Source organism: Perissodus microlepis, chromosome 15 (assembly GCF_051167445.1).
Source record: "Perissodus microlepis isolate ML-2025 ecotype Zambia chromosome 15, ASM5116744v1, whole genome shotgun sequence".
Classification (NCBI taxonomy): domain Eukaryota; kingdom Metazoa; phylum Chordata; class Actinopteri; order Cichliformes; family Cichlidae; genus Perissodus; species Perissodus microlepis.
In genome coordinates this window covers 16,909,990-16,933,254 of record NC_140475.1, presented here as the reverse complement: position 1 = coordinate 16,933,254, position 23,265 = coordinate 16,909,990, and the positions used below count along the sequence as shown (strand labels likewise).

General features: G+C 39.5%; 2 protein-coding genes and 1 non-coding gene across 4 annotated transcripts in view; 1 reads left to right on the top strand and 2 right to left on the bottom strand.

Annotated features, from left to right (window-relative positions):
* The first annotated feature begins 41 nt into the window (after positions 1-41).
* LOC146371983 (gremlin-1-like) lies at positions 42-1,554 on the top strand. The gene has a single exon (XM_084952488.1). It carries the CDS (start codon positions 364-366, stop codon positions 901-903), a length of 540 nt encoding a protein of 179 aa, XP_084808614.1. The 5' UTR covers positions 42-363; the 3' UTR covers positions 904-1,554.
* Positions 1,555-1,833: 279 nt separating this feature from the next.
* Positions 1,834-23,265, bottom strand: part of fmn1 (formin 1) — a 30,576-nt gene continuing 9,144 nt past the window's right edge. Inside the window, exons 1-17 of one of the 2 annotated variants that reach the window (XM_084952479.1) lie at positions 19,476-21,505; positions 19,175-19,283; positions 17,470-17,531; positions 16,141-16,823; positions 14,409-14,550; positions 13,974-14,061; positions 12,342-12,403; positions 12,170-12,258; positions 11,883-12,012; positions 11,638-11,784; positions 10,961-11,020; positions 10,459-10,579; positions 5,509-5,601; positions 3,415-3,466; positions 2,767-2,916; positions 2,172-2,253; positions 1,834-1,945 (exon numbers count right to left, since the gene is read on the bottom strand). In XM_084952479.1, coding sequence (XP_084808605.1) covers positions 1,901-1,945; positions 2,172-2,253; positions 2,767-2,916; positions 3,415-3,466; positions 5,509-5,601; positions 10,459-10,579; positions 10,961-11,020; positions 11,638-11,784; positions 11,883-12,012; positions 12,170-12,258; positions 12,342-12,403; positions 13,974-14,061; positions 14,409-14,550; positions 16,141-16,823; positions 17,470-17,531; positions 19,175-19,283; positions 19,476-20,909 — 3,549 coding nt within the window. In that variant the 5' untranslated portion in view covers positions 20,910-21,505 and the 3' untranslated portion in view covers positions 1,834-1,900. Of the gene's footprint in view, positions 1,946-2,171; positions 2,254-2,766; positions 2,917-3,414; positions 3,467-5,508; positions 5,602-10,458; positions 10,580-10,960; positions 11,021-11,637; positions 11,785-11,882; positions 12,013-12,169; positions 12,259-12,341; positions 12,404-13,973; positions 14,062-14,408; positions 14,551-16,140; positions 16,824-17,469; positions 17,532-19,174; positions 19,284-19,475; positions 21,506-23,265 lie in introns of those variants that run through there. The other variant, XM_084952478.1, reaches the window with a different exon arrangement.
* Positions 15,318-15,405, bottom strand: trnay-gua (transfer RNA tyrosine (anticodon GUA)). Its single transcript is given in 2 exon segments — positions 15,318-15,353; positions 15,369-15,405. It is a non-coding gene; the product is annotated as a tRNA-Tyr (tRNA).

The following is a 23,265-nucleotide window of genomic DNA, read 5'->3' as shown; positions in this document are numbered from 1 at the left end:
CACAGACAGGCAGGATGGAGAGGATATGGGTTTGGGGGCGTGTTCTGGAGAAACTCAAAATTGGATATCTCCTCACTGTGTAATCCATAAAACCACAACTGAGGACGGCGGACCTCTAGAAGACACGCATGCTGACTGGATAATTGTTTTCTCGCTAGGAGTTTTTAAAAAAACAAACCAAAAAAAAACAGGTAACTCCACTTAACAGATATTAGTTCTGAAATGTGTATAATATATATAGCTTGTGTATAAAAAATATCCACTGCTTGCTTCTGTGGTGCTTTATGTGTGCGTAAAAGTTGTGCGTAAATTCCTTTCCATCGAGGACTTAACTTTTGTTCCGTTTTCCTTTCAGGTTCAACGATGCAGACACATTCAGTGCAGAGTTTTGCAGTCGTTTTGGCACTGCTACTCACCCCGCTGAAGAGTACGAAAGCTCAGAGCTTTCAAAGCGCGTTTCCACAGCCAAACAAACACAGCCCGAATGAATCGTCGACGTGTGTACAGCCCCCTCTTATTGGATTAATTTCTCGCGCAACGGGGCCAGTAACCTCAACATACGAAGTGCCGGAGTCCAGCCAGGAAGCGCTGCACGTCACAGAGCGTAGATACCTGCGGCTGGACTGGTGTAAGACACAGCCGCTCAAGCAGACCATAGAGGAGGAGGGCTGCCTTCGCCGCACCATCATTAACAGGTTTTGCTACGGACAGTGCAACTCCTTTTACATCCCGCGGAACAAGTATCAGGACGGAAACGCCTTTCGCTCCTGTTCGGCCTGCAAACCCAAAGCCTTCAGCACCGTCACATACACCCTCCTCTGTCCGGGACAGACGCCCAGCACTAAGAGGAAACGAGTCCAGCGCGTAAAGCTGTGCCGCTGCACTACTATCGATATGGATTAGCCACAAACTAAAACATGCTGGCCAGTAATATTGTCTTCTGTGAAAAATATAGAAGGGAAAGTCTATTTTGCTTAAAAGGCGCATAAGTTGGAATAGAAAAGTGAGGAACATGCTTGAGCCTTTTTGGGGGGAGAGACAGTTGACCACTAAATCTGCTAAAAGACAGTACACACTGCTAAGTGGGAGATTCATGTGTCACGTTCTGTATAAGGTGATAATTTGACCTGCAAATACAACTTTACCACACAATGACCAAACATCTGCCAATTATCAGTCGCTGCTTGCAGTTTTGTGAGTGTAAACAGACTTGGATGTGTTGGCACATGCATTTGCAGACAAGAAGTTTTAGGCCAATGCGAACCGTTGAGGTGCAGGCTGGTTTGCGGCAGTCCAGTGACAAAATTTGTCCAAACAAACAAACAAAAAACCCAACAAGCTAATGGATGTGCAAAAATATAAGATGACTTCAGAGGTTGCATTGTTTCCACTGTGTGGGACATGGAGCTGAAGGTTTTAGAGACATACACTTTTATACATGCACTGCTAAAAGCCACTTGATTTCATGGCTGTGCATAATTTGTGTATCATTCATTGTAATGGCACTTGTAAATAAAACTGCATTCAAGCTATTGTATCACAGTTTTCTATGAGCAATGATTTTATTTGTGGAAAAATATTGTAAAAGATTTGATTTTACATTTTAGATTTGATGCAAAAATGTATCTGTCTATACACAGTTGAAGCTATTACTTATGTCTAAATATTGCACAGAAGATTTTTTTTAATATTTAAAACTTAAATATATGTTAGATGACAAGTTATAATATGGTTATAATATAAATCTTCCACTTAACAAATACAAGTAAATAAATAAACTACATTTTTCAAGGACCATGCATGTTTGGTACCCTTGCTCACATCCTGTTGGATCCAGCTTTGTGAGGACATTATCCGGTGGTTAGAATGATTTGGATATGAACACTTTTTTTTGGTTTCTTTAAGTTGAAGATATGCTGGCTTCTTTCTGACGCAGTCGCTCTTTCTGTTGGGAGCAAATTTAGACTGGACTTAAATGAGAAAAGAAGACATTTCCAAAAAGATTTTCTATTAAGTCGATAAAAGCAGCAATGCTAAAAAAGTAACTTTGCAAGAGAATTCCTGAGTTGGTATGAGTTGATCTGTTTTTCACATTTAAGACCTAATTCCACAAATGTCATCTAAGGCAAATCTTTTTGCTTCCTCAGTAAATCAACTGATTCCAGTCTTACCAGGCTGCTGGGGTTGGTCTTTCTCGTCTCCACCTTCTTCTCTCCGGTAATCCTCTTCACTGACTGCTGAGCCTCTTTTAACCTGCAAAGTGAAGCATTTAGTAAATGAAAACACTCCAGAGAACCACAATGAGGCCAAGCTATTCTATAAATATGCAGCAAAAAGTAAAGTATAGAAATCGAAATGTGCAAAATACTCTTTAAGCCTGCAGTTACAGATGCGCCTATATGTTGGATGAACACTGATGCCAGCTAATATATAAACAATATCACCTTTACTGATGTCACTGCGAGATATTTGCCTTTTGTGTCAGATTAATGTTGGACTGGTTAAATGTTAAAAAAGACTAATAAAGAGCTAAAAGGATTCATAACAGTTTTCTAATATCAGATATAATTCTTATGTTTCATTCTTATGTTGCAATAATTAAGTGAAGACAAACACATTGTTTTCCCACACAGGGTATCGGTAATGTCTTTATTAGAGGATTACATTTCTTTAGTTTTTAATTTAGTGATTCCCCTTGAGGTGGTTTTTGTGAAACTGTTTACAAAGGGTGACACACACACACACACACACACAGCTATTACTTACCTCTCTTTAGAGATATTCTTGTTCTCCCTTTTCCACCTGGTCTTGAAGTCGGCAGAAAACTCAAACCAGAGCATGAAGAAATAGCCAGCTGTCACCTCCGTCTCCCCCGTCTTAGGCTTTAGCCCAAAGTACAGGATCAAGTCCTCGAAACTGAAAACAAGTATTTAAAAAAATCAAGATCAAAATTTAATTTTATCTTAGTGTTTGTGTCTCCTCTCATCTAAAAACATAACCCAGGTCCTCTGCTTTGTCCTCCTCAGCACTTTGTTTCAGTTGATCACTGTAATACCTGTTATTACACTTCTATAACTTTAACAGACTTTTACCATTTAGTTGGTATGATGTTTGGCCTGTTACTACGAAAATATTTATAGACATGAAAAAAAAGACAAAAAGAGATATAATAACAAAGCGTCACAACGTAGCTAAAAGAAATGGAAAACAACGGGAATAACTAAAAAGGCAAAAAAAAAAAAAAAAAAAAAAAAAAGAGTTGCAAGATAATAAAAAGAAAAAAAGGGAGGGAAAATGGGAAAGTGATGAAAATAGACACAATATTATGAATGGATGAACTGCAGATAGCTGTAGGAGCCAAATTCAGATAGAGACCTGCATGCTGCACATGAATGAACAACTTAATTTTCCTACCTTTTTCGTACAGTCATCATCTTATAAGAAGCTTCAGCGTGCTCTTTTCGTGCTGTTAAAAAAGTGTGCAGGTAAAAAGTTTAGTTTTTGCAAGACTTTCAAAAAAAAAAAAAAAAAACAGATTAATTTTAAACTCTATGGAAAGTCTGTGAATCTAATTATTCATAGTTACACAATAAGATCCTCTTGTATGATGATGACCTTGTCTAATGGAGCCAGACAACCATTTGGTCTTAAAACACCAATTATGCAGTCAATGGAGCCATTCTTGCTATTATGCCATTATGTCAAATAACAGGTAGGCTACTCGTTATCTGTGTCTGTCTCTCTGTAATCTTTTGGAAGTCTCCTTCAGACCCAGAACAATGTCCAGAACAATAAAAAAAAAAAAAAATCAATTTTAAAAAGCTACAGAAATTACCCACTAATGAAATACTTTTGTAAATAAAGACACACCCTCTCATAAAACCCAAATTCCAGTTCTTGTTTGAAGACTTTTTTTAAAGTCTTGTGGTTTAATTCACATCTATATTTATCTAAGAGGAAGAGAATGCAGGAGGATAAACTTCAAATCTTTGAACAAAAGATAAAGTCTTGGAAAAAGATCCTGCATGCAGTCCAATTGTCTGGTGTAGTTTTAGAACAAATAAAACAAATGGGAGACAATAGACAAAAGATGATGATCTGAATAGGCGGCTCTCTTAAAGACACTGATTTTGAAACTTGATTGTGATACCTTTGTTACTGGGTGGGGAGGAAAAAAGATGACGCTCACAAGAAGAATTATTAAGTATTCACTGAATACTCAAACGTGAAATGGGTCACTATAAACATTTTACACAACATGGAATTCCTCAGCTCATAAGAGTTAACTGTTTTTTGCAGTGAAAGAGCTCCATAGAAGGCCCAGTGCCTGTGTGTCTCAGCCATTGCCAAATCTGTCTGATCCCTATCTGAGTGTCTAGGCTGTACTCTGAATTCATTCTGTCTCCCTCACATACAAATACCAAAGACACTCCATTGGTAATTTTCAGGCTACTAAAGACACAAAGACTACATTTATAAGAGGCAAGGAAAGACATGTCTTGATTGAATGACAAATTACTTAAAAAAAAGAATCAACAGCAAACAGAAAACAGGTACAAAGATATCTCTTTGAAGCAATGACTCTGGCTTTTCTATGAGGGCTGGGGGAACTTTTACATGTCTGTCGACGGTATGGCTATCTAATAATCTGCTCATGAGTAGGGGTTATGGGGAAATAATTGAGGATAATTAAGAATGTGAAGAAGAGCAGTCAGTTTTTTAAGTGCAAGCAGGCAATTACATGTTAATTGCAGTAGAAGCTGCACAGAGCTTGGAGGATATTCAAAACAACACAAATCTGTCTTTCAAAAGATTTTAACACTTTTAAAACTGAGCTCATAATGTCAAATATTCAGCGTGTATGTGACCGTACTTCTCAATCATATTTCAAAAGATGTGCGCAACATTTAATTTCCTTGCTGGAATAATCATTACAAAAAATGTCATGGGAAACAAAAACTAAGTAGACTCCATAATTCAATAGCTTGTAGCACCACCTTTAGCAACAGTAACTAGAAGTCTCATTCTCTTAATGATAAAGTCATATAGAGGAATTCTGGCCCACACTTCTTTACAACACTGTTTCTGTTGATTGAGCCTTGTGGGCATTTGTTTATATGAATGTGTCTCGTTTTCTCTTACAGCTGATGTGACTGCTGTTTGTGCTGTCTTTGCTTTCTGCCACATGCTGCACTGTGCATTGTGACCAAACATCTCCACTTTGGTCTCATCTGTCCAAAGGACATTGTTCCAGAGGTCTTGGGTTTTGCCCAACCCTGGGAAGATTATAGCATTGTGTCAACACGCCTGAATGACCCAGTTGAGGAAACTACCAGAACCTCGACTTTTATAGAGATCAATTAATCAAGCACATTTTATTCGCTGTATCTGGCTGCTAAATACCCTCTTAATTCCTGTGGAAGCACTGTGGGCGCACTCTTTTTTTTAATATGACTGTATCTCATTGATGTTTTTACATAACACATTAAATGAATGGTAACTCCTCACCACTGAGCACAAAAGCCTCCATCTTGTCTTTAAATGGCTGCAGGTATTCTTCAGGAGAGTCAGAGCAAACCTTCTGTACGTCTTTCTCGCACCCTGAAAAGAACACAATGATTACAAAATTCAGGAAGCATTACACTTTCAATATTTAGACAAAATTTCAGATAAGAGCCTGGAGAAGATTGAAGCTATGAAGAACATTTCTTTCTTCTTCTCTTTGTAACAATTTACGGCTTGTTTAAAATAACCATAAGAAGAGAATAAGACAACAAACACGTTTAAAGGTGACCTTTATGCCACCATCTTTTGTCTGAAACCAGAAGATGCTCAGATGCATTCCAGATTTGTAATTTCTGCCTTAAAAAACTATCCTATATTTGTTTATTTGCTTCCAAGTTTAAATATTGGACACACTCGTCTGAATTGGCAGTATTGTAAAGCTAGTATTGGGTTTTGTCAGTTTTAATGATGTTTTTAATACTACAAAATAAGTAATTAAGACCTTTCAATAGGGTTCTCCGGGGTTCTTCATTTATGTATAATTATATGCCTTCATTGACTTTTCCACCTCATTTTGTGTCATTACTGTTTTAGCTGTATGTAAGAAAATTCTCAGTGCTACAATTATTTGACATGGTCAATAATCAATAACAGAATACTTTACAAAGACATAAAATGGATTTATAGAACCAGCAGTTAAATCTGATAAAATGCCTTTTTTACCCCAACATCTACAACAACCTCGGCTATTGCTCAATTCTCCCACAGATTTAAATGAAGGATTCTTCAAGTGTCATGTCTTTTCTTTATAAGGTCTCTCTCAGACGTGCAGATTCACATAGAGAAGGACGAGCTCTGGGTTGAACTAGGTCCACCTGTACCCCAGTGTGAGGTTATCTACGCCGCTTCCTCTTCAGATATCACTAGTTGAGATTCGTCCAGAGATGGCGACTGCTCCTCTCTCTCTCCCTTTTCCCCTTCCAGTCTGCGGCTCCACGTTGCTGTGTCCAATCAGTGGATCACAGGAGCCAGTCTGTGGAGCCAGTCATAATATAGGCTGAACCAACCCCACCCCCACCCCGATGCTCGATCAACATCTTTCAGATAAGATTACAAAAGAATACTGTTTTCATTCGGGTTTGTGTAAACTGTAGAGGCGCGTATCTCCCTCTCTTTGCATTGTGTGGGGAGCCTTTCTTTCTTCTGTCTGCCTTTTGGGCCTGACAGACGTTTGCTTATTTCAGACTGAAGAGAGTTATGGACCTTCTTGTAAATATAGCTGACTTCAGATGTGAGACTGCAATTACACAAACTGCACTGAAACAATGATTTTGATTCATAGTGAGGGATAAATGCTTTCTTAAGGAGGTTCACAGTATTTTGTGATGATATGCTAGAATTATTCATCTCTCAAATTACACCATTACTTCTGTCAGTAGGGGGGTAGTTTATATAGGACTGGTTCAAGTGACATTTTAACAGTGTTCTTTACTTTGGAACAAAACAAGAAAATATGAAATTTGAAGATTGTCCTTTTTTATCCTTCCTTTTATCTTATTTATTTGAGCTAAGGTCTTAAAGTGATGGTTCTACTGCCATTGCTCACAAAACAAGACAACACTAGTAGCTACACCTACAGCTTTGTGAGTACTTTGTGCTAGATGTATTGAGGTTTTGCAAACACATGACTACTAACCACATGATTTTATCTTTTCTCCACAATTCTGGACAAGTCACTGGTGAATATAGCCACAGTCACACAGGCTACTGGCAATGAGCAGAAAATCCTTGACCAGTTGGCAAGTGGTTGCTGGAGGCTGATGGCACTAGCCTGGAAATTGTTTGCTAAAGACCCAGTAAAAAAGACCCACAGACCAGTCAGTGACCTTCTGGCAACACGTTTCACTAAGTGTGTATTTCCTGTCCGAGGCAAAAACCTTCTTTAGATAGTTTTGGTTGCTAGCAGTGTTGGGTGTAATGCGTTACTAAGTAACGCGTTACTGTAATTAAATTACTTTTCCACTGAAAAAGTAGAGTAACTAAATACTGTTCATTTTCAGGTATTCTAATTACAGTTACTTACAATGTACTTGCATTACATTGTAAAATAATTAAACTCGCTGAATATCATTATTTAATTTCAATAATTTATCTTCTAAATGTAAAAGTAAACTCTGCCGCTTTAACATCGCTGTAGTGCAGCTGTACGTCATTTCCCGCCAGTTTGCTGCATAGTTGTATTCTAAAGCGGAAGATGTCGGACTCGGCTGAAGCGAGTGGCTGCTTTATGAAATGGAAATATTCCCGTCTCTTCACTTTTCTGAAACAAGCAGACAAGAATATTACAGTAATATGTAAGCTATGTCCTGGGGAGAAAAAACTATCGGCCGCTGTTAATAGCACGAGTAATCTACTGAAGCGCCTGACACGAGAGCATAGACGAACACTTCTGAGTGATTCTTGTTCATCATCCATGGATAACTCCGCGGCAACTCCTGCTAAGCAGGCAAAATGTGATTTTACTTCAGCAACACAGAAAGCGTCTGAAAGTGAGCTTAAAAACATTATTGCAGGCTACATTGTGGAAGAGATGCTACCGCTGCATACTGTAGAGTCTCCGTCTTTAAAAAAAAAGTATTTATTATTTAAAGAGTTTAATTTCTATTGTTTGTCCACTCAAGGTTTATAGGGATTTTAAAAAGTATTTAGTTAAATTACTTATTGAGTAATTAAGTTACTTTCTGACACAGTAATTAGATAAGTATTTTAAATACAATATTGACTAAGTAATTAGTAATTAGCAATTAATTACTTTTTTAAAGTAACTTACCCAACACTGGTTGCTAGTAGTAGCAACTAGTGGTAATTTAATTCAATTGTATTCCTATCACACCACATTAGAACATCAGCTTTTATATTGTAAAGTAAAGACCCTACAGTAATATAGAAAAAAATGCCTACAATCAAATGACCCTCTAGGAGCAGGCAATTGGCAACAGTGGGAAGGAAAAACTCCTATTTCACAGGAAGAAAACCCGAGCAGACATCTGCCATGATTGGTTGCCCACAGTTTGCAATTTACCTTCAAACACTCACCAGCTCTCCAAGCAGCAGTGAAACTGTGAAAACTGGAAACCAAGAACATTTACTTTCAAAATAAAAGTGGCACATGCATTTGTTGGTGCAGCAGCCTCTTTATGACAGATTTCACAAAACAACTGCCAGCAACCTACAGCAACCAGTCCGGGAATATTCTTTTCCCCCTCGCAGCCAGTGGTTGTATCATATGAAACATCATGGATAACTCTTGATCACTGTGTGCATGGCATATACAAGTATATAAGCACTAAGCCAAAAAAAAAAAAAAAAAATTGTAATTTGATATAATAAACTGTGTGGAGGATATAAAAAGGTGTACCAAATACAGCAATAACCAATCAGACAGTTGTTGAGTTGTTATTCAGGAAAACCAAGAAATCACCAGAGTCGAGAAATCACCTAGGACCATGAATGCTTGTGCAAAAATATATGCATCTACCTGTAGGTGAAATACCATGGACCAGCACTGACACAGACTGCTAGCATGGCTGAAACCATGACTGATATACAATAAAAAACAACTAAACAAAAAAAAAAAACCTTTTGCAACTCTGTGGCTCAATAAACTACTTTTATTGCCACTGTAACAGACACAAGAAAATTTAAGGCCCAAGAAGGGTACACAATGTGTAGTTTTAAAAACCCAACTACAGATATAAATCCAAATCTGCATAGCCAGTTAGCTTTATTAATAATTTGAATGAACTTCCCAGTGATTAACCCATGTAAATGCAATATAGTCTCAACATGGATGACTTAAGAGAAGCTTAACCACAACATTTCATATCAGCCAAACAGAAAACAGAGGGAGAGTGACGAATGACAAAAGCAAAGCCTCAAACCAGGCATGAGGGCAGTTCAAACAGGCAGAACAAAAGGAACCTGCGACAGCCAAACCAGATTGCACGGTGGTTTGGGTAGACAGTGCGATAAGACAAAGCTGTGTTGAGAGGTAAAGAAAGCTATCTGTGGCACACATCTGGGGGCCACACTGGAGCCCAGGTGATACAGGTTAAGGATCCGTGCATTTCTGCAAAGATACCAGAGATACTAGGGGTCTGGAGATTACATAAATGGGAAGCTACGGTCTCCCTGTACTGGCGACAGGGGCACAAAGCAACAACGATGGGAGATCTGATGGGCTAAGGATTAGAAGCTGGATCTGAAAGGCGCCAGGCCAGTATCAGCAGCAAGACTCCTGCTAGTCTCAGAATACATGCACATAAACACACATTCAACAAAATGCATGCAAAATCACATGCATACGTAGGGACACAACAATGAACTCACTCATAATCATACTCATGCACAGTAAGCATTGTCCTCAGAATGACTTTTAACTGAGCGGCATGCTGAATGGCGTCATATGCGCACACTTAGGCAGTGAAAAGAACACGCAAAAAAGGATTAGAAAGACAAGAGGAAGTCTTTTGTTCTTGAGCTTTCACTAACATGAGTTTGCTCACAGAGGAAAGCCGTTGGCCTTAAATATAAACAGCTACTCAATGGCTGGGGCCAGTGATGGGAAACCAGGGTACTGAAGGTGGGTGGGGGATGTCTGTGGAAAAACGATGCCAGACTGAGCCATAGTTTGGTCTGTGGGAACCTCTGGAAAGTATCAGAAAATCACACTGACAGAGTTACACTGGCTGATTTTTTCAAACAAAAGCACACAACAAAATGACCACAAGTTGAGAATACTCCTGGTCACCCCAGTCACATGGAAGCTTGCCATCTGTCTGGAATGTGTGCAACCATCTAATAATATTAACCGAGAAAAGGGGACTGAGTCTGTTTGTTATTCTTCTTTTCAAAAACTCAGAGAACAGGAGATGGTATGGTAACGTCACGTACTTGTCAGATCTCGTCCAAGATGTCTCAGATCTCTGTCGAGGTCAACAAACTTGACCTGCGCTGCCAGGAAGATGTCCTGCGGTTCAGGAAGAGGGAACATACTCTTCTCTGTGCCTGCATTCTGGAAGGTGAAAACATTTTAGAAATGCATTACATCTGTGGATGCAGTGTGTGTGATGTTGAGTTAGGTGATTCCCAGCTGAAGGACGAGTCCAAACCTGTGTTTTATTGTCAAATATAGCCAATTTTCATAAGAATACAACACAAACACATCAATTTCTATGAAGGTAGTTCCATTTTAAGCATGCTAATCTACAATAAGGGCAGCTGTGGCTCAGGAGATAGAGGAGGTTATCCACCAGCTGGAAGGTCATGCATGCTGAAGCACCCATGGGCAAGATACTGAACCCTTAGCACTGTATGAATGTGTGTGTGGTGTGCTTTGAGTGCTCATTTAGGCTACTCCATTTATTTTTTCAATTGCATATTTTTTTAAAAGTACCTTGTCCACATTGTGCAAGTAATATGACACCACGTAATCCACCAGGCTGATGCGATTGTCCTGAGAAGAAATGGAAGGACAACATGAAAGCTGCATGAACAATGAATGTAATGGACTCTTTTACCTAGAGTTTGGTCTCAAGCACTGTCATTGGCAGATGCTGCTGAGGTTAAGCTTATGAGTTCAAATCTTCTTCTTTGTTCTGTTCTTTTAAGTACAATACCAAATATTCTCCCAGGAACAGATGCTTTATCTGAACACATACACAAATATGGCAACAGAGCACTCCTTTTTAAAAGGTATCAGGAGTTGGGGTTTCAGTAAATGCAACAAACAAATTTCTATTACTCTTAATTTAAATTTCTTTCAGTAATAAGTATTGTTTTTCACACACCCTGATTTCACTGGCTTTTGAAGCCAAATCCTTGCCCTTCTGCCCACACTTCTCACTGTGATAGACGATAATAACGGCACTTTATCGAATCAAGTCTGACTAATCTACTTTCCCCTCCACCTATACCACTGCAGGTTCTTTATTATGATGTATTTCACACCTACTTTCCCTCATCCTCGTGTTAGATTACAATCTCAGGCCAAACACTTTGCACACTTCCTGTGCTCTGTTCTGAAAGGCAGGCAAAAGAGCCACAGTGACTCCGTAGGTATCAAGGCCTTACCCTGCTCTTTACATCTTTGAGTTTTGGAAGGATTTCCAGGCCAAAGCCGTCAGCCTGGCCTCTAATCCTGCTTCCTCCATTCATGTGGTTCCCAAGAGCCAACACCAGTCCCATCACCTTCCTGACACTGTCGCTCTCCAGCAGAGCCTAGATAATCAACAGTTTTTTTCAAGACTGGGGTTCACGCCACTCCATGTCACATTATTTACTGGCCACCTTCAATGAATGTCACATGCTTAGCTCACCTTACAGACATGGAAGACAGTGTTGAGCTTGCGTTGAATCGAGGCGATCCCATCGATGAAGGCTGACTGGAAGATGACACAGCGAGCTCTGCCTGCGAAGTCTGGAATCTGAGATAGTTCATACAGGAACCTGGAGCACAATCACATAAACACTGAGAGTCCACAATGCAATGACATTACCCATCCCTGTTAGAACTGTCAAATCAGAAGGTCTGGTATTTGTCTATTTAGTCCACAAACACAATCAATTACGGCTGTGCTCTCTAAACATCTGCTGAGGCACTCACTGCTCAGGTTTGTCCAGCAGCTTAACATCCTCTTCTTCTGACGTCTTGTAGTGTTTCCTGATCCTCTCCAGCTCCTCCGGCAGTGCTCTCTGCCAAATTGATAGCAACTTCTAAATTAAAGGTTCATCGTTGTACACAATTGTCTCACACAATTACGTGCCTAAATGCGTACATTTTCATACAGCGCTTCAATGGTCTCCAGGTCTACCACAGAGTGATCCACTGTCAGTACAGCTAGAAGTGAAAATACACAGAAAAGGGAGAGAGATTTAAAAAAAAGCTGTGATTCATATATTGTCAGATCCAACTCAGAACCTATATATATATAAAAAAAACCTGCCACTAGCAAGAAAATAGAAATAACATGTCTATATGGTTAGAAACTGATCAGAAGGCAGTATACTGCAAAGGAAGAAATGCTTACTAGGCTTCATTCACAATATTCCTCCTAGTATTGATCATTTATTGCTGAAACAATAGTGATTGTGCATTTTGACTCATGTCAAAGTTCAGCGGACAAGAGTAGAGAAATTTATCATAGTACTCACATTTTAACACACTCAACCAGACAAATTCTAAAGATCGCGAAGGGAAGTGACAACGCTTTTCTAAAGTTGCTCTTCTGTATCAATGACGGATAATCAATAAATATGATATCATAAACGTATCCATGGAAATACAAAAAAATAAATAAATAAAATGCATTGACAAAAAATTGGCTTTCATGCTCCTCTTCCTGAAAGACACAGTCTACTGTTTGCTCCAAAGATTTTTCAGTTTCAGTTCCGTCTTGCTGACATTGTGGTGAGCGTTTGGGCCACTAATCCTGCTTCAAATTCACCCCCAGCTCATATTCAGAGTGAAATACAGGGTACATTCTCTGTGACGCCGCGATTAAAGTCCAACCAAGGTTTATGTTCAGGGAGCTGTGGTTACCTGAATGTTTACTGCAGGTTCAAATTCTCAGACTGGCTGGGAAACCCAGCTAGTTTAGTGACCTACTGTAATCTATCTCTCATGCGATGGAAAAGATGATTACATGCACTTTGAGGATTTAACAGAGATGAGAATCTAAACGCTGTTCCAGAGGCTTTCCACCACAAGACGGTAAAAATTTGAAGATATATTTATTTATTTTGTTAACCTTTATTTATCTCAGAGAAAGGACTTGTGAAATTTAAAATCCCTTACGCAAGATTGTTCAAGACAGGCAGCAGCACCAATGTGTGTAAGCACCTATCCTTTATAAGCAAAATATACTTTAAATAATATGCCTGTTACATGTTTTACATTTTGACTGGTTATTGCATTTTGCCATCTTTTATATTTTACTAGAAAACTGTTTTGATTTTATTGTTATTTTACAGTTCTGCGTAAAAGTCTTGAGTCACCCTTCATTTGTGAAAATTTGAAAAATAGGTGCAGCGATTCTCTGACAAGAATTCCCATTGATAGCTGGCAGGCAATGTCACTGGTGGGACAATGCCTGGATGGCCAGTCCGCGCTCTGAGGAGGCCAATCCATGACTGATAGTGCTGTATTGTGTGCTTCTATTCAGTTATACTTTTATTGCACTGGCAGTTTGCTTGGGATCATTGTCATGCTGAACGTGAAACCATTACCAATCAGATGCTTTCCAGTTGGCATTGCAAGTTCATGAGCACCACGATTCTGTTAAAAACAATGAAATTCAATTCACCTTTTTTTTTAAGTGGATTATGATAGAGTCCAGTTTTGCCTGTTATCAATGTAGTAACAAAACGCTGTTTCCTTGCAGTACAATGAAGGAGTGAAATGACCTCACCTTGCTGAATATCTTTCATCTCAAGGTGGAGGCTTGATATGAGGATGCCCACAGCCTGAGAGCGTTTACCATCCAACAGTTTAATGATCTAAAACAAACACAAACATGGTTACCATGACCACCTTACCAGTAGAAACCATTAGTGAGTCCTGAATAGAGAGCCTAGCATTTCATACCAGCGTTTCCATTTTCTCTTGTTTAAATGCTTCACTTCCTTCTTATATTTTACTAATGTCACTTGATTTGTATTTTCCTCTTGCTTTAAAATCATAGTATTAAGAGCCATGATGTGGAGGAGTCTGTAAACCATGATGCATTACCCCCCTCTAGTGGACACATGCCATTAAGTATTGCAGCCTACATTTTCTTTAGCAATAGCTAAGGGATTCACAAGATGAATAAATGATAACATGATGACAGAAGTTAATTTCTTACCTTCTTAGGCTTTGCTTTTTTCTCATAAGTCTCTGACAGCGGTTTCCTCTTTGTCTGTGTGGTGGTTTTAGCAAAGAGATCTTCAAACTCACTGGCATCAATTAAGTTTGGCTCTTCCAGAATATTCCATAATGTGTTGTTACTGCGGGAGAGAGCAAAACAGTCTGTTTAAAAAACGAAGAAAAAAACAACAAAAACATCAAGTTGCTGATATGAGGCCATCTAAGCAATAAAGCAGGATTCATTCATTTATTATGATTCAATATAAAAATCCAGTCAGTATTTATGAGGTCCTATTAAGAGGTATAGTGGAATAGTTGTTTGTTTGTTTTAAATCAATCTGCAAACAAGATTATTTTTCAGTCACTGTCAACACTTTTTTGAATCTCTCCCACAAAGGATTAAGGCAAGTGGTTCAACCCACCAGCAAGATATACCCAATGAAGCAGCTAGTGAGTGCATTAACCCCTTTTTAATCATTATAAAGCACTTTATAATGCTTTAATCTGCATAGCCATATCAAATAATTCATCAGTGACTTGCCACTTGGCCCACAAAATGTCCCCTATTCTAAACCTGTCTCATCTTTGAACCTCCGTTGTAGTACACTTACAGTTGAGAGATTGCATTGTTGAGTAATGGGTTAGGAGGTGGATCATAAGATGCACAAGGACATGTAGAAGAATGCCATTCACAAACATCCATACAACACTTTGTTCTTTGCCTCTAAAGGTTTTCCAGTTATCACACACTACAACAGAACAGCCACTGTTTGGGATTTCGTGTCCTTCTACACGCTAAATAAAGAGGGATATAAGTACTGATCAGTGAACTTACATGACTGCTTCGAATAGGCAAATCGTTAATGCAACCGTGTGCACTTCCTTTTATTTGGTGAAAACACAACACTCCTTCGAGCCGGATTCGAACCAGCGACCTAAGGATCTCCACTAGATACACCTACAGTCCTCCGCTCTACCAACTGAGCTATCGAAGGATGATGAGTGTCCGGACAGCTCTTTCTCTCGAAAACTGCAGTTAGACAATTAAATGATGTAAACTGATAAAACATTGCAACATTTGGACCTCACTCAGTACTCCTTCACTTTCTCCAGAGCATGATGATTCTGGCTGTTTGCAACTTGTGGAGTCAACTCAGGTAATTTGATAGTGTTTTACAGCAGCTACAGACAGGCTGGATGTCCGCTCCCCTTGATCGTACCTCACCCACAATTCCGTTTATAACGTGGCCGGCCAATAATTTCCAGCCGTGAGGAGGAAACGGTAGTAAAACGTATCAGTTTCAGACTGCTCAGGGACTGTGCAGATCAGCTCTGTGGGCTGATTATGACATAAAACTCATGGCCTGTTCTCAGATCTGCTGTTTTGCCTGGGTGGTCTTGTCTATAAAAGTTGGCCACGGAGTTTTGTGTATGGGGGTTTCTCCTGAATAGTCTTCCTACAGTGTTTTGCTTACTGCGTAAGCTCACTGAGCTACCTGCTTGTAAAGATGCCGGGGTGGACCAGTTAGATGTGGGGCGAGTTGTCCTGGGAACTTGGGCTGCCATAAGATTTGCAGTTCTGCCATATTCTGTATATAGAGGGATTTTTGTGCCAGAGCTATTGTGGGTGAAATTGGTGCCACACATTTCAGGTGGCAGGCAGCCTGTCGTAAATGTTTAAGGGGTACAGACTTTCAATATGCTCTTACACACTTCTTGAGTGGACCTACTTGTTGTCCTGGATCTGGATTCTGTTCCAGTAAAGAGGCTTCATGGGTCGGGAAGGCTCCACTGCCGGTTTCCTGGGAGGTTTATCAACTCCAAGACCCAATGCTGGAGGAGGTGGAGGGAGTGATAACCCTGGCGTGGGTGGAGGAGGTGGAGGTGGGGGTAGTGGAGGGTCATTTGATGGCTGCATGTAGTTAACAGGTGGAGATGAACATGGTGGAGGTAGTGGAGGAGGAGGAGGAGGAGGAGGAGAAGGAAAAACATCTGATTTAGCTGGTGATGCTGTCTGAGAAGGAGCTGGTGGTTGTTTTGAGTTACAAGGAATTACAAGTGAAGAGGAGGAGGACAGTGTGCCTTCGATCTTGCCGGCGAAGCTGATGGAAACAAGGTCCAACTTTTTGGGGGCCACCTTCTGCTGCTGAGAGCATGTACAGGTTCTCCCGGAACCTTCTTCATCCTGAGCAGTTTTGACAAATGTCTCCCGGTCGGTTTGAATGCAGACGGTGCGAAATGATTTGTGCAAAAAGTCATCTGCTGTAGACACAGACATATCTTTAAGTTCCCCTTGACAGTGGGTCCCAACCTGGGAGAGTTTGTTCTGCAGCTCAGCAAGACTGAACTCCAGACGTGCAACATTTTCATCCTTTTCCAACCTCAGTCTGGAGAGTTCCTGATCATAGTCCTCCTGAAATAAATAATGTTGTCCAATTATTAATTAATAAACCTTAGTGATGATCATAATGATATCATTCACACTGATAAATCTAAAGCCAGCTCTGCAAGGCTGAACTTCAGCATACATGAGGGATCATCAGTCTCTGAAGCAAAATTCAGAGAAACCTGTTTAGGTCATTTACCATCATCACCAAGATTTATGAGACTCCAACTAAAATTTGTTTACATATTCCACTGAAAATGTCGCAAAATACAAAAATCTTATCAGTCATATGGCCTCAGAGCGCAATATGTTTTTGTGATAGTTCACATATTTACAAGGTTGCTGACAAATATTGAAAGGATTTTGTAGCTACCATCATTTAATTAAAAACAAATGTGCATTTGAGTCTATGATATATATACTCTCTCACTTTTAACAGAATAAAAGAGAACATTATTTATACATATTTTTCCAAGATGTAAAAACTGAAGTATCTTTTAAAATGTTGAAAAACAAGCGTGTATCTATGACTCAGCCCAAACTGGGACTGAACCAGGCAATGAGTGTGGTGCTAATACTGCAATGAAAAAGCATTAGCAACAAATCAAAGACTTTTTCTGTTTTTCTTCATGCAGTCATGGAAATTACCGTACAATCCCTCATCCTTACTGACCTTTAACTTCTCCAGCTCCTCTTTGCATTCTCTCTTCAGCTGCAGGAGAGCAGCCTGGTGCTCTGAGAAAAACAGATCCAAACATCATCAAAAAGTCTGTCTTTTTTTAGAAAGCTTTATGATTTTAATGCTTTTTCTAGTAAAAGAAAAAAAAGTTGTTAATCATCACAAACATAGTTTGTAAGAGTATTTTAATTCCTGTGAACGTAAGTCAGACTAGTGGCTGCTTACAACCCACAAAAGATGAAAACAATGCAACTTGTTACCACATGATGGCAGCAGAGTCCCAACTGTAAACTAGTACAGGCTCGCAGATTATAGAGGCTGGCATCTGTCTAAGCAAACATTTACAGCATCTGCTGTTAGATGACTGAGATAGTAAAAGGGCAGTTAGAAAGTCTATTTACTGTAGGCTTCCTCACTGTGTCTACAGGGAGTGTATATCAAGGGATATGGGCGTGTACACATGGTTTTGTCCCTGTTCAAACAGTGTTCGATAATCTTACTGATTACTGTGAAGTGGATAACAATTAACAAAGAAATTTTATCAACTCATCCATTAAAATACAAAAGCAAGCAGGAGTAGATTATGCCTTTAAAAATGCAAGTAAACTGTGATTTATAATCACAAACTATTCAGCAATTTTAGCCCCCACCCCACCCCCGAAAAGACTACGGTGAGAGTACAGTGTGTAATTAAAGGACTGCTTTTACAGATGGAGTCAGACCGTAGATGTTTACACATTTGCGGGTGGAGTTCTGTTTACCTTTGCAATCGAGCTTGATATTACATCCACCACACTGTAAAGTAGCTAGACACTGCTTCTCTATCATGCATATTCAATGTGTAGAATTTCACATAATAATTGTATTTCTATATAGATTTTATTCTCTTTTTACTGTGAGGTGAATACCTTTCCTTAACAGTCTAACCAGCGTACGGTCACAGGAGGCTAAAGCCTGTCTATTCCATAGCAAAGAGGGGGTACGCTCACCCTGACAACCACAGAAACTTTTACAAAGCCCACTGAGAAACACCAGTTATTCCAACATGCATTGTTTCTGTGGGAGGAAAGTAGAGTCCTTGAAGAAAACCCACACAGGCAGAGGAGAACATGCAAACTGCACATGGAAAGGCCCCAGCCGAACAGGAGTAGCACTATAAACCAATCCATAATATTCACTTCATTAAATCCATTTCAGAACCATTACCTTTAACTGCTGCTTCTTCTTTTGACACTAAAGTTCACATCATTCAACATGAAAAAAGAATTAATCATACTTCTATTTTTTAAAAAGCCTTTAAACTGTTACCACATTTCCAAAATTCCCTTAAGATGTGTTTTTGTACATATTTGAATACAAGCTAATTTTATATGCTGTCAAAATGTGACCTGTATACACAAATTGTAAAAAAATAAAAAATAAAAAAAATGTGAGGAATCGAGTTTTATTTTTGTTCCTTCTGTTTAATTTTGTGTGATACATACTTCTGAATTGGCAGCACGATTAATATGAAGTTATTCATAGTACATATGGATGGAGTTACTTTCTTCAGCAGCATTAGCAAATCGTATGACACTGATAAACTGAAGAATAAACTTAGAAAGTAGAACTTGGAGAGGTGTAATAGTAATGTCCTGGGTTGTTTTATGTGGAGTAATGTTTTCATGCCAAGTTATGACATGCATATATTAGTCTGTACCTGCTTCTGTGTACTTTAGCCCAACTTTTTCTTCCTTAAGAGGTGGCCACACCGCTTGTAGACGACCAGGAGTTCGTTCCTCTCCTTCACCTGGGCTCGATGTCTCTGACTATGAGTGAGAAAATCAACAGCAGATATTATTAATGACAGAATTAATAACAGAAGTTGCAGCTACATTGTAAAAATGACTGCTGAATTGTGATTAAAAACACGCACAACGCTCAGAATTGCTTTTTTTTTTATTTTTAGCCTGATTTAATCTTAAAAAGTAACACAAATCACAGAGAAGACTAATTCATACTTTGTCATCAGGTGGGTCCTTCGCAGGAGTCTTACTTGAGGTTCTCTCAAAAAGTGTTTTAAGTACATCTTTATCATTTCTTATCTTCTTCCTCAATGCCTCCAGGACAACTTTATCTCCTGGGTCCTTTTTTAAAGGCTTTGGTGTGAAGAAGGCCTTGAAGGCATCAAAAGCTGCCTCTGCACTGGACATGGAAGGTTTTGTAAGTTCACATGATTCTGAAACCTCTGTATTTTTATTTGTTTCTGGTTCTTTCTTCTCCTCCTCTTGGCTATCTTCACTTCCATTCACCCTTGTTTCATTCCAGTCTCCCTCAGCCTCCAACACCTCCTTCTCATCTCCTCTCTTTTCCCGACTCAGAAAATGAGAGATCTGGTCTAAGATGCTCCCTGGAACTTTGGTGTCCTTATGCTTCTCTGTGAAATCTGCCCCTCGTCCTCCCACAGGAGATGGCTTAATGTGGGCCATGGTGTCATGCTCTGGTCCAGTGACCCCCTTCCTTAGGACCCTAAGGCCGCTGAAGAGAGCCGGGACCTGGATCTGCTTGTCTGCGGGGGAGCTCGGGGATAAGGTGGCTCTGCTGAAGGTGGAGTCAGGTGGAGGATTATTAGTTGCAGATTTTATTGTCATCTCTGGCAAATTATCCTTTAGGCTGGGAGGATGGTGGGGTGAGTTGGGAGTCTCTGAATTTGCATCTCTTGTCTCCTCCTCTTCAGCTTCATCCAAGATCTGTTCCAGCTCTTCAAGCGCGGGTCCTGTTCGAGTCACAGTTATCACTACATGTTTACTTTTCAATGGCCCAGTGTTTCCACATATCTGTGGATCAAAATCCATGTCTGAAGTGGAAGTAATTGTGTCAGAATCTTCCTGGCAGTGTTCCCTTTGAGCATTTTCATTGCTGTTTTCAGTATCCTCCGTGGCACTGATGGATACAACACAATCACCATCAGTATCCATGCAGTCAATTGAAATGTGTTGACAATTTGTCTGCAGAGATTCATTTAAGGCCCTTTCATCCAGTGGATTCTGTGATATGTGACAACCCTCTTTGCTGCAGCCATTAACTTTGTGTTCATCTGACAGGTTATTCTGGTCATGATTTGTTGCAAAGCTCTGTTTCTCGAGGCCTTTTTCAGTATTTACAGCCACGCTTTGCTGCTCGGTTACTTTATAATGACTCCTCTCCTCCTCTGTTATGTCTGAGTCATTTCCTTTTTCCCTCAAGCTTGAATTTCCCAGTGAGTTAGAGGTCTTTTCCTCTGCATGAGGCAATATAACATATGACAAAAAATCACTAGAATGCTCGAGAGCATCTGTAAAGTCCACATCCCCATTTTTCTTCAGATCACCACTGATATCTTCCTGCATCATGTCTTCAGTTTCTCCCCCAGAGAGGTTCCTAAAAATTTCCAGGGTGGCTTCGGGCTGCTCCATTTACTGCAAGTCACAGGTGAAGTTATCCAGAATATAGTGAGTAGGAAGTGCTAGGGAAACTCGACTGCTCATAGTTAGACTTCAGTTTAGCATGCAGCACTTCTTTACGTGGTTCCGGTGTCATGCAGCGTCAGATTATAATCAATAAACAAATGCAAACAATGTTTGAGTTAATTAAAGTCTTATTCCTGAAAATCCAACCTGTTTTTGTGCCCCTGTTTGTCGAAAAGAAACAAGCATATCCACGCTGTGTTTTAACAGTGCCTTTTTGCCTTTCCAAAGTGCTAATTTTCCAAACCTAAAACTGGAAGTAGTTGTTAGTCACTCAGACTGGCCAATGGCAAGAGAGAAATCCAGTCATGGAAAAAAAAGGTTTCCAAGCTCAGCTCCATGGCTCTGTGTGGTGGAGTGACTCAGCTCAGCCACATTTGAAGTTAAGTTCCAGCTTCAGCTTCTCATTCGTGCCTCCTTTTCCCTCCGGCTCTTCTGTACCTGCTATAGTAGTATACAGAGCAGCACCTTGGACATCATCCTGTGGATTGTCACAGAGTAATTGGAAACAGATGGTGTGTCCAGCCGCTGTTTCCGACAACACCCTGACATCCGTGAGCCGTATGGCAAAGGAAGCCACGCAGAACAGATGGAGGAGCACCACACCCAGAGCTGAAGGAGGGTAAATAGGACTGCCAGGGATCACTTGCTAAATGCTTGGCCTGTAAATCCACAGTTACAGGGAGGTCTCTCAATTCCCCTGCAGGTACACAGCAATGCTTGGCTAATCTGGGCATCCCAGCGGGTCTAACCCCACCTACACGGCACTGTTAATCAGCTCATATTGAAACTTGCATACAGGATCAATCGACAGAGAAGGTTTGTTTAAAGTTTCGGGAAACGAAAAGTGAAAATAGTGACAGTTTTCACTTGAATGTTTTAGTTAGAGTATTCTGAAACTTGATCTATAAATAAAATAGTTGCATAAATTGAATAAATAAGCAGAGAATAGTAAGTAGGTTTGAAATAACATTCAAGTTGGTGACATAGATCCAAACAAAACAAGGTAATAAGCAGGGAAAGTCACCAAATGGCCATAATTAAATCAGCAAAAAAATATGCTGTTAAAATATATGTTTAAAAAAAGCAAAAACAACTAATTATCTTAAATAAAATGAAAAATTAGGTAGTAGAGTTAATTACCACTATCTTCATACTAATATCTTCACTACTATTAGTACTGGGTAGATTGCTTAACACAAAATATCAAAATAAGAGTCCAAACTTCCTCCTTTGTGTTTGAGTTATTCTTAGCTCTCAGGATCCACCCTTATTTACTTTTAATGTTATCAGAGGTAACAGGTTAGTGACAAACCTCATCTGTGATAACATCTTTACTGTATCAAATTACACTGTGTACATTTCTCTAATAGATATCGTACTCCATATGTTTGATGCATGCCTACACACCCTGCAATGAGTTCTTAACAGGGCCGTACTAAAGCTTATGAATACTAATAAGGTGGTTTTTTGCATTAATTTGGTGAGGAACACTGTGGCCTTTATGTGAGTTTGTATATTTATGAAACAGGAATGCATCCATAAAATCCTGTGAGATTGCATTAAAAATCATCTAGCTTCATGCAGAACAACTACAGTGTGTGCTGGATTATAAATCTCCAGGCTGTAATATAAATTAGGACTGTACCGATTGCTACAGTTCACTGCGTCCACAACAGAAGGAATAGATAAGATAAGATACCTTTATTAGTCCCACAAGGGGAAATTAGCTTCAATCACACAACTAAACAAAATATTTAAAGCTTAAATTAAATGATTGCATTGTAGTCCTCTAAATGTATAAAATAGAATCAGTTTCAGCTTTCAAATGGATGCACAAAACTTACTGAAAATGGTGAACCACTCAAAATCAGTCACTTGGGTTACACACACAGTGACATTAGTGACTCTGCAGTTGGATAAGTCCCAGATAAAGGGTATAAGAAGACACATCAATAAACAGACTATTGGCCTGCTTGCAAGTGGCAGTAACAGCTATATATTACTGCATATTGTTGCTGAACATATGCATTTGTTTTTCATCCCATGTAAATTACATCTTCAAAGTATTATAGCACCTTCAGTGTGAACAGTTTGGGGGCATTGGGGGGAATAGATGGAAAGTTCTTTGTGACACATGTGGTGGGAACAACATGTGTAATATGTACAATACCCCATTACAGAAGTAACCACATGCTAACTTCAGTGATTCTTTTAATTCTTCATATTCTGTTCGGTAATCTTTTCTTTTAATCTTAAACAGAACACCTGTCTGTCCCAGATGATTTCCTGCCTGTTTCTCTCT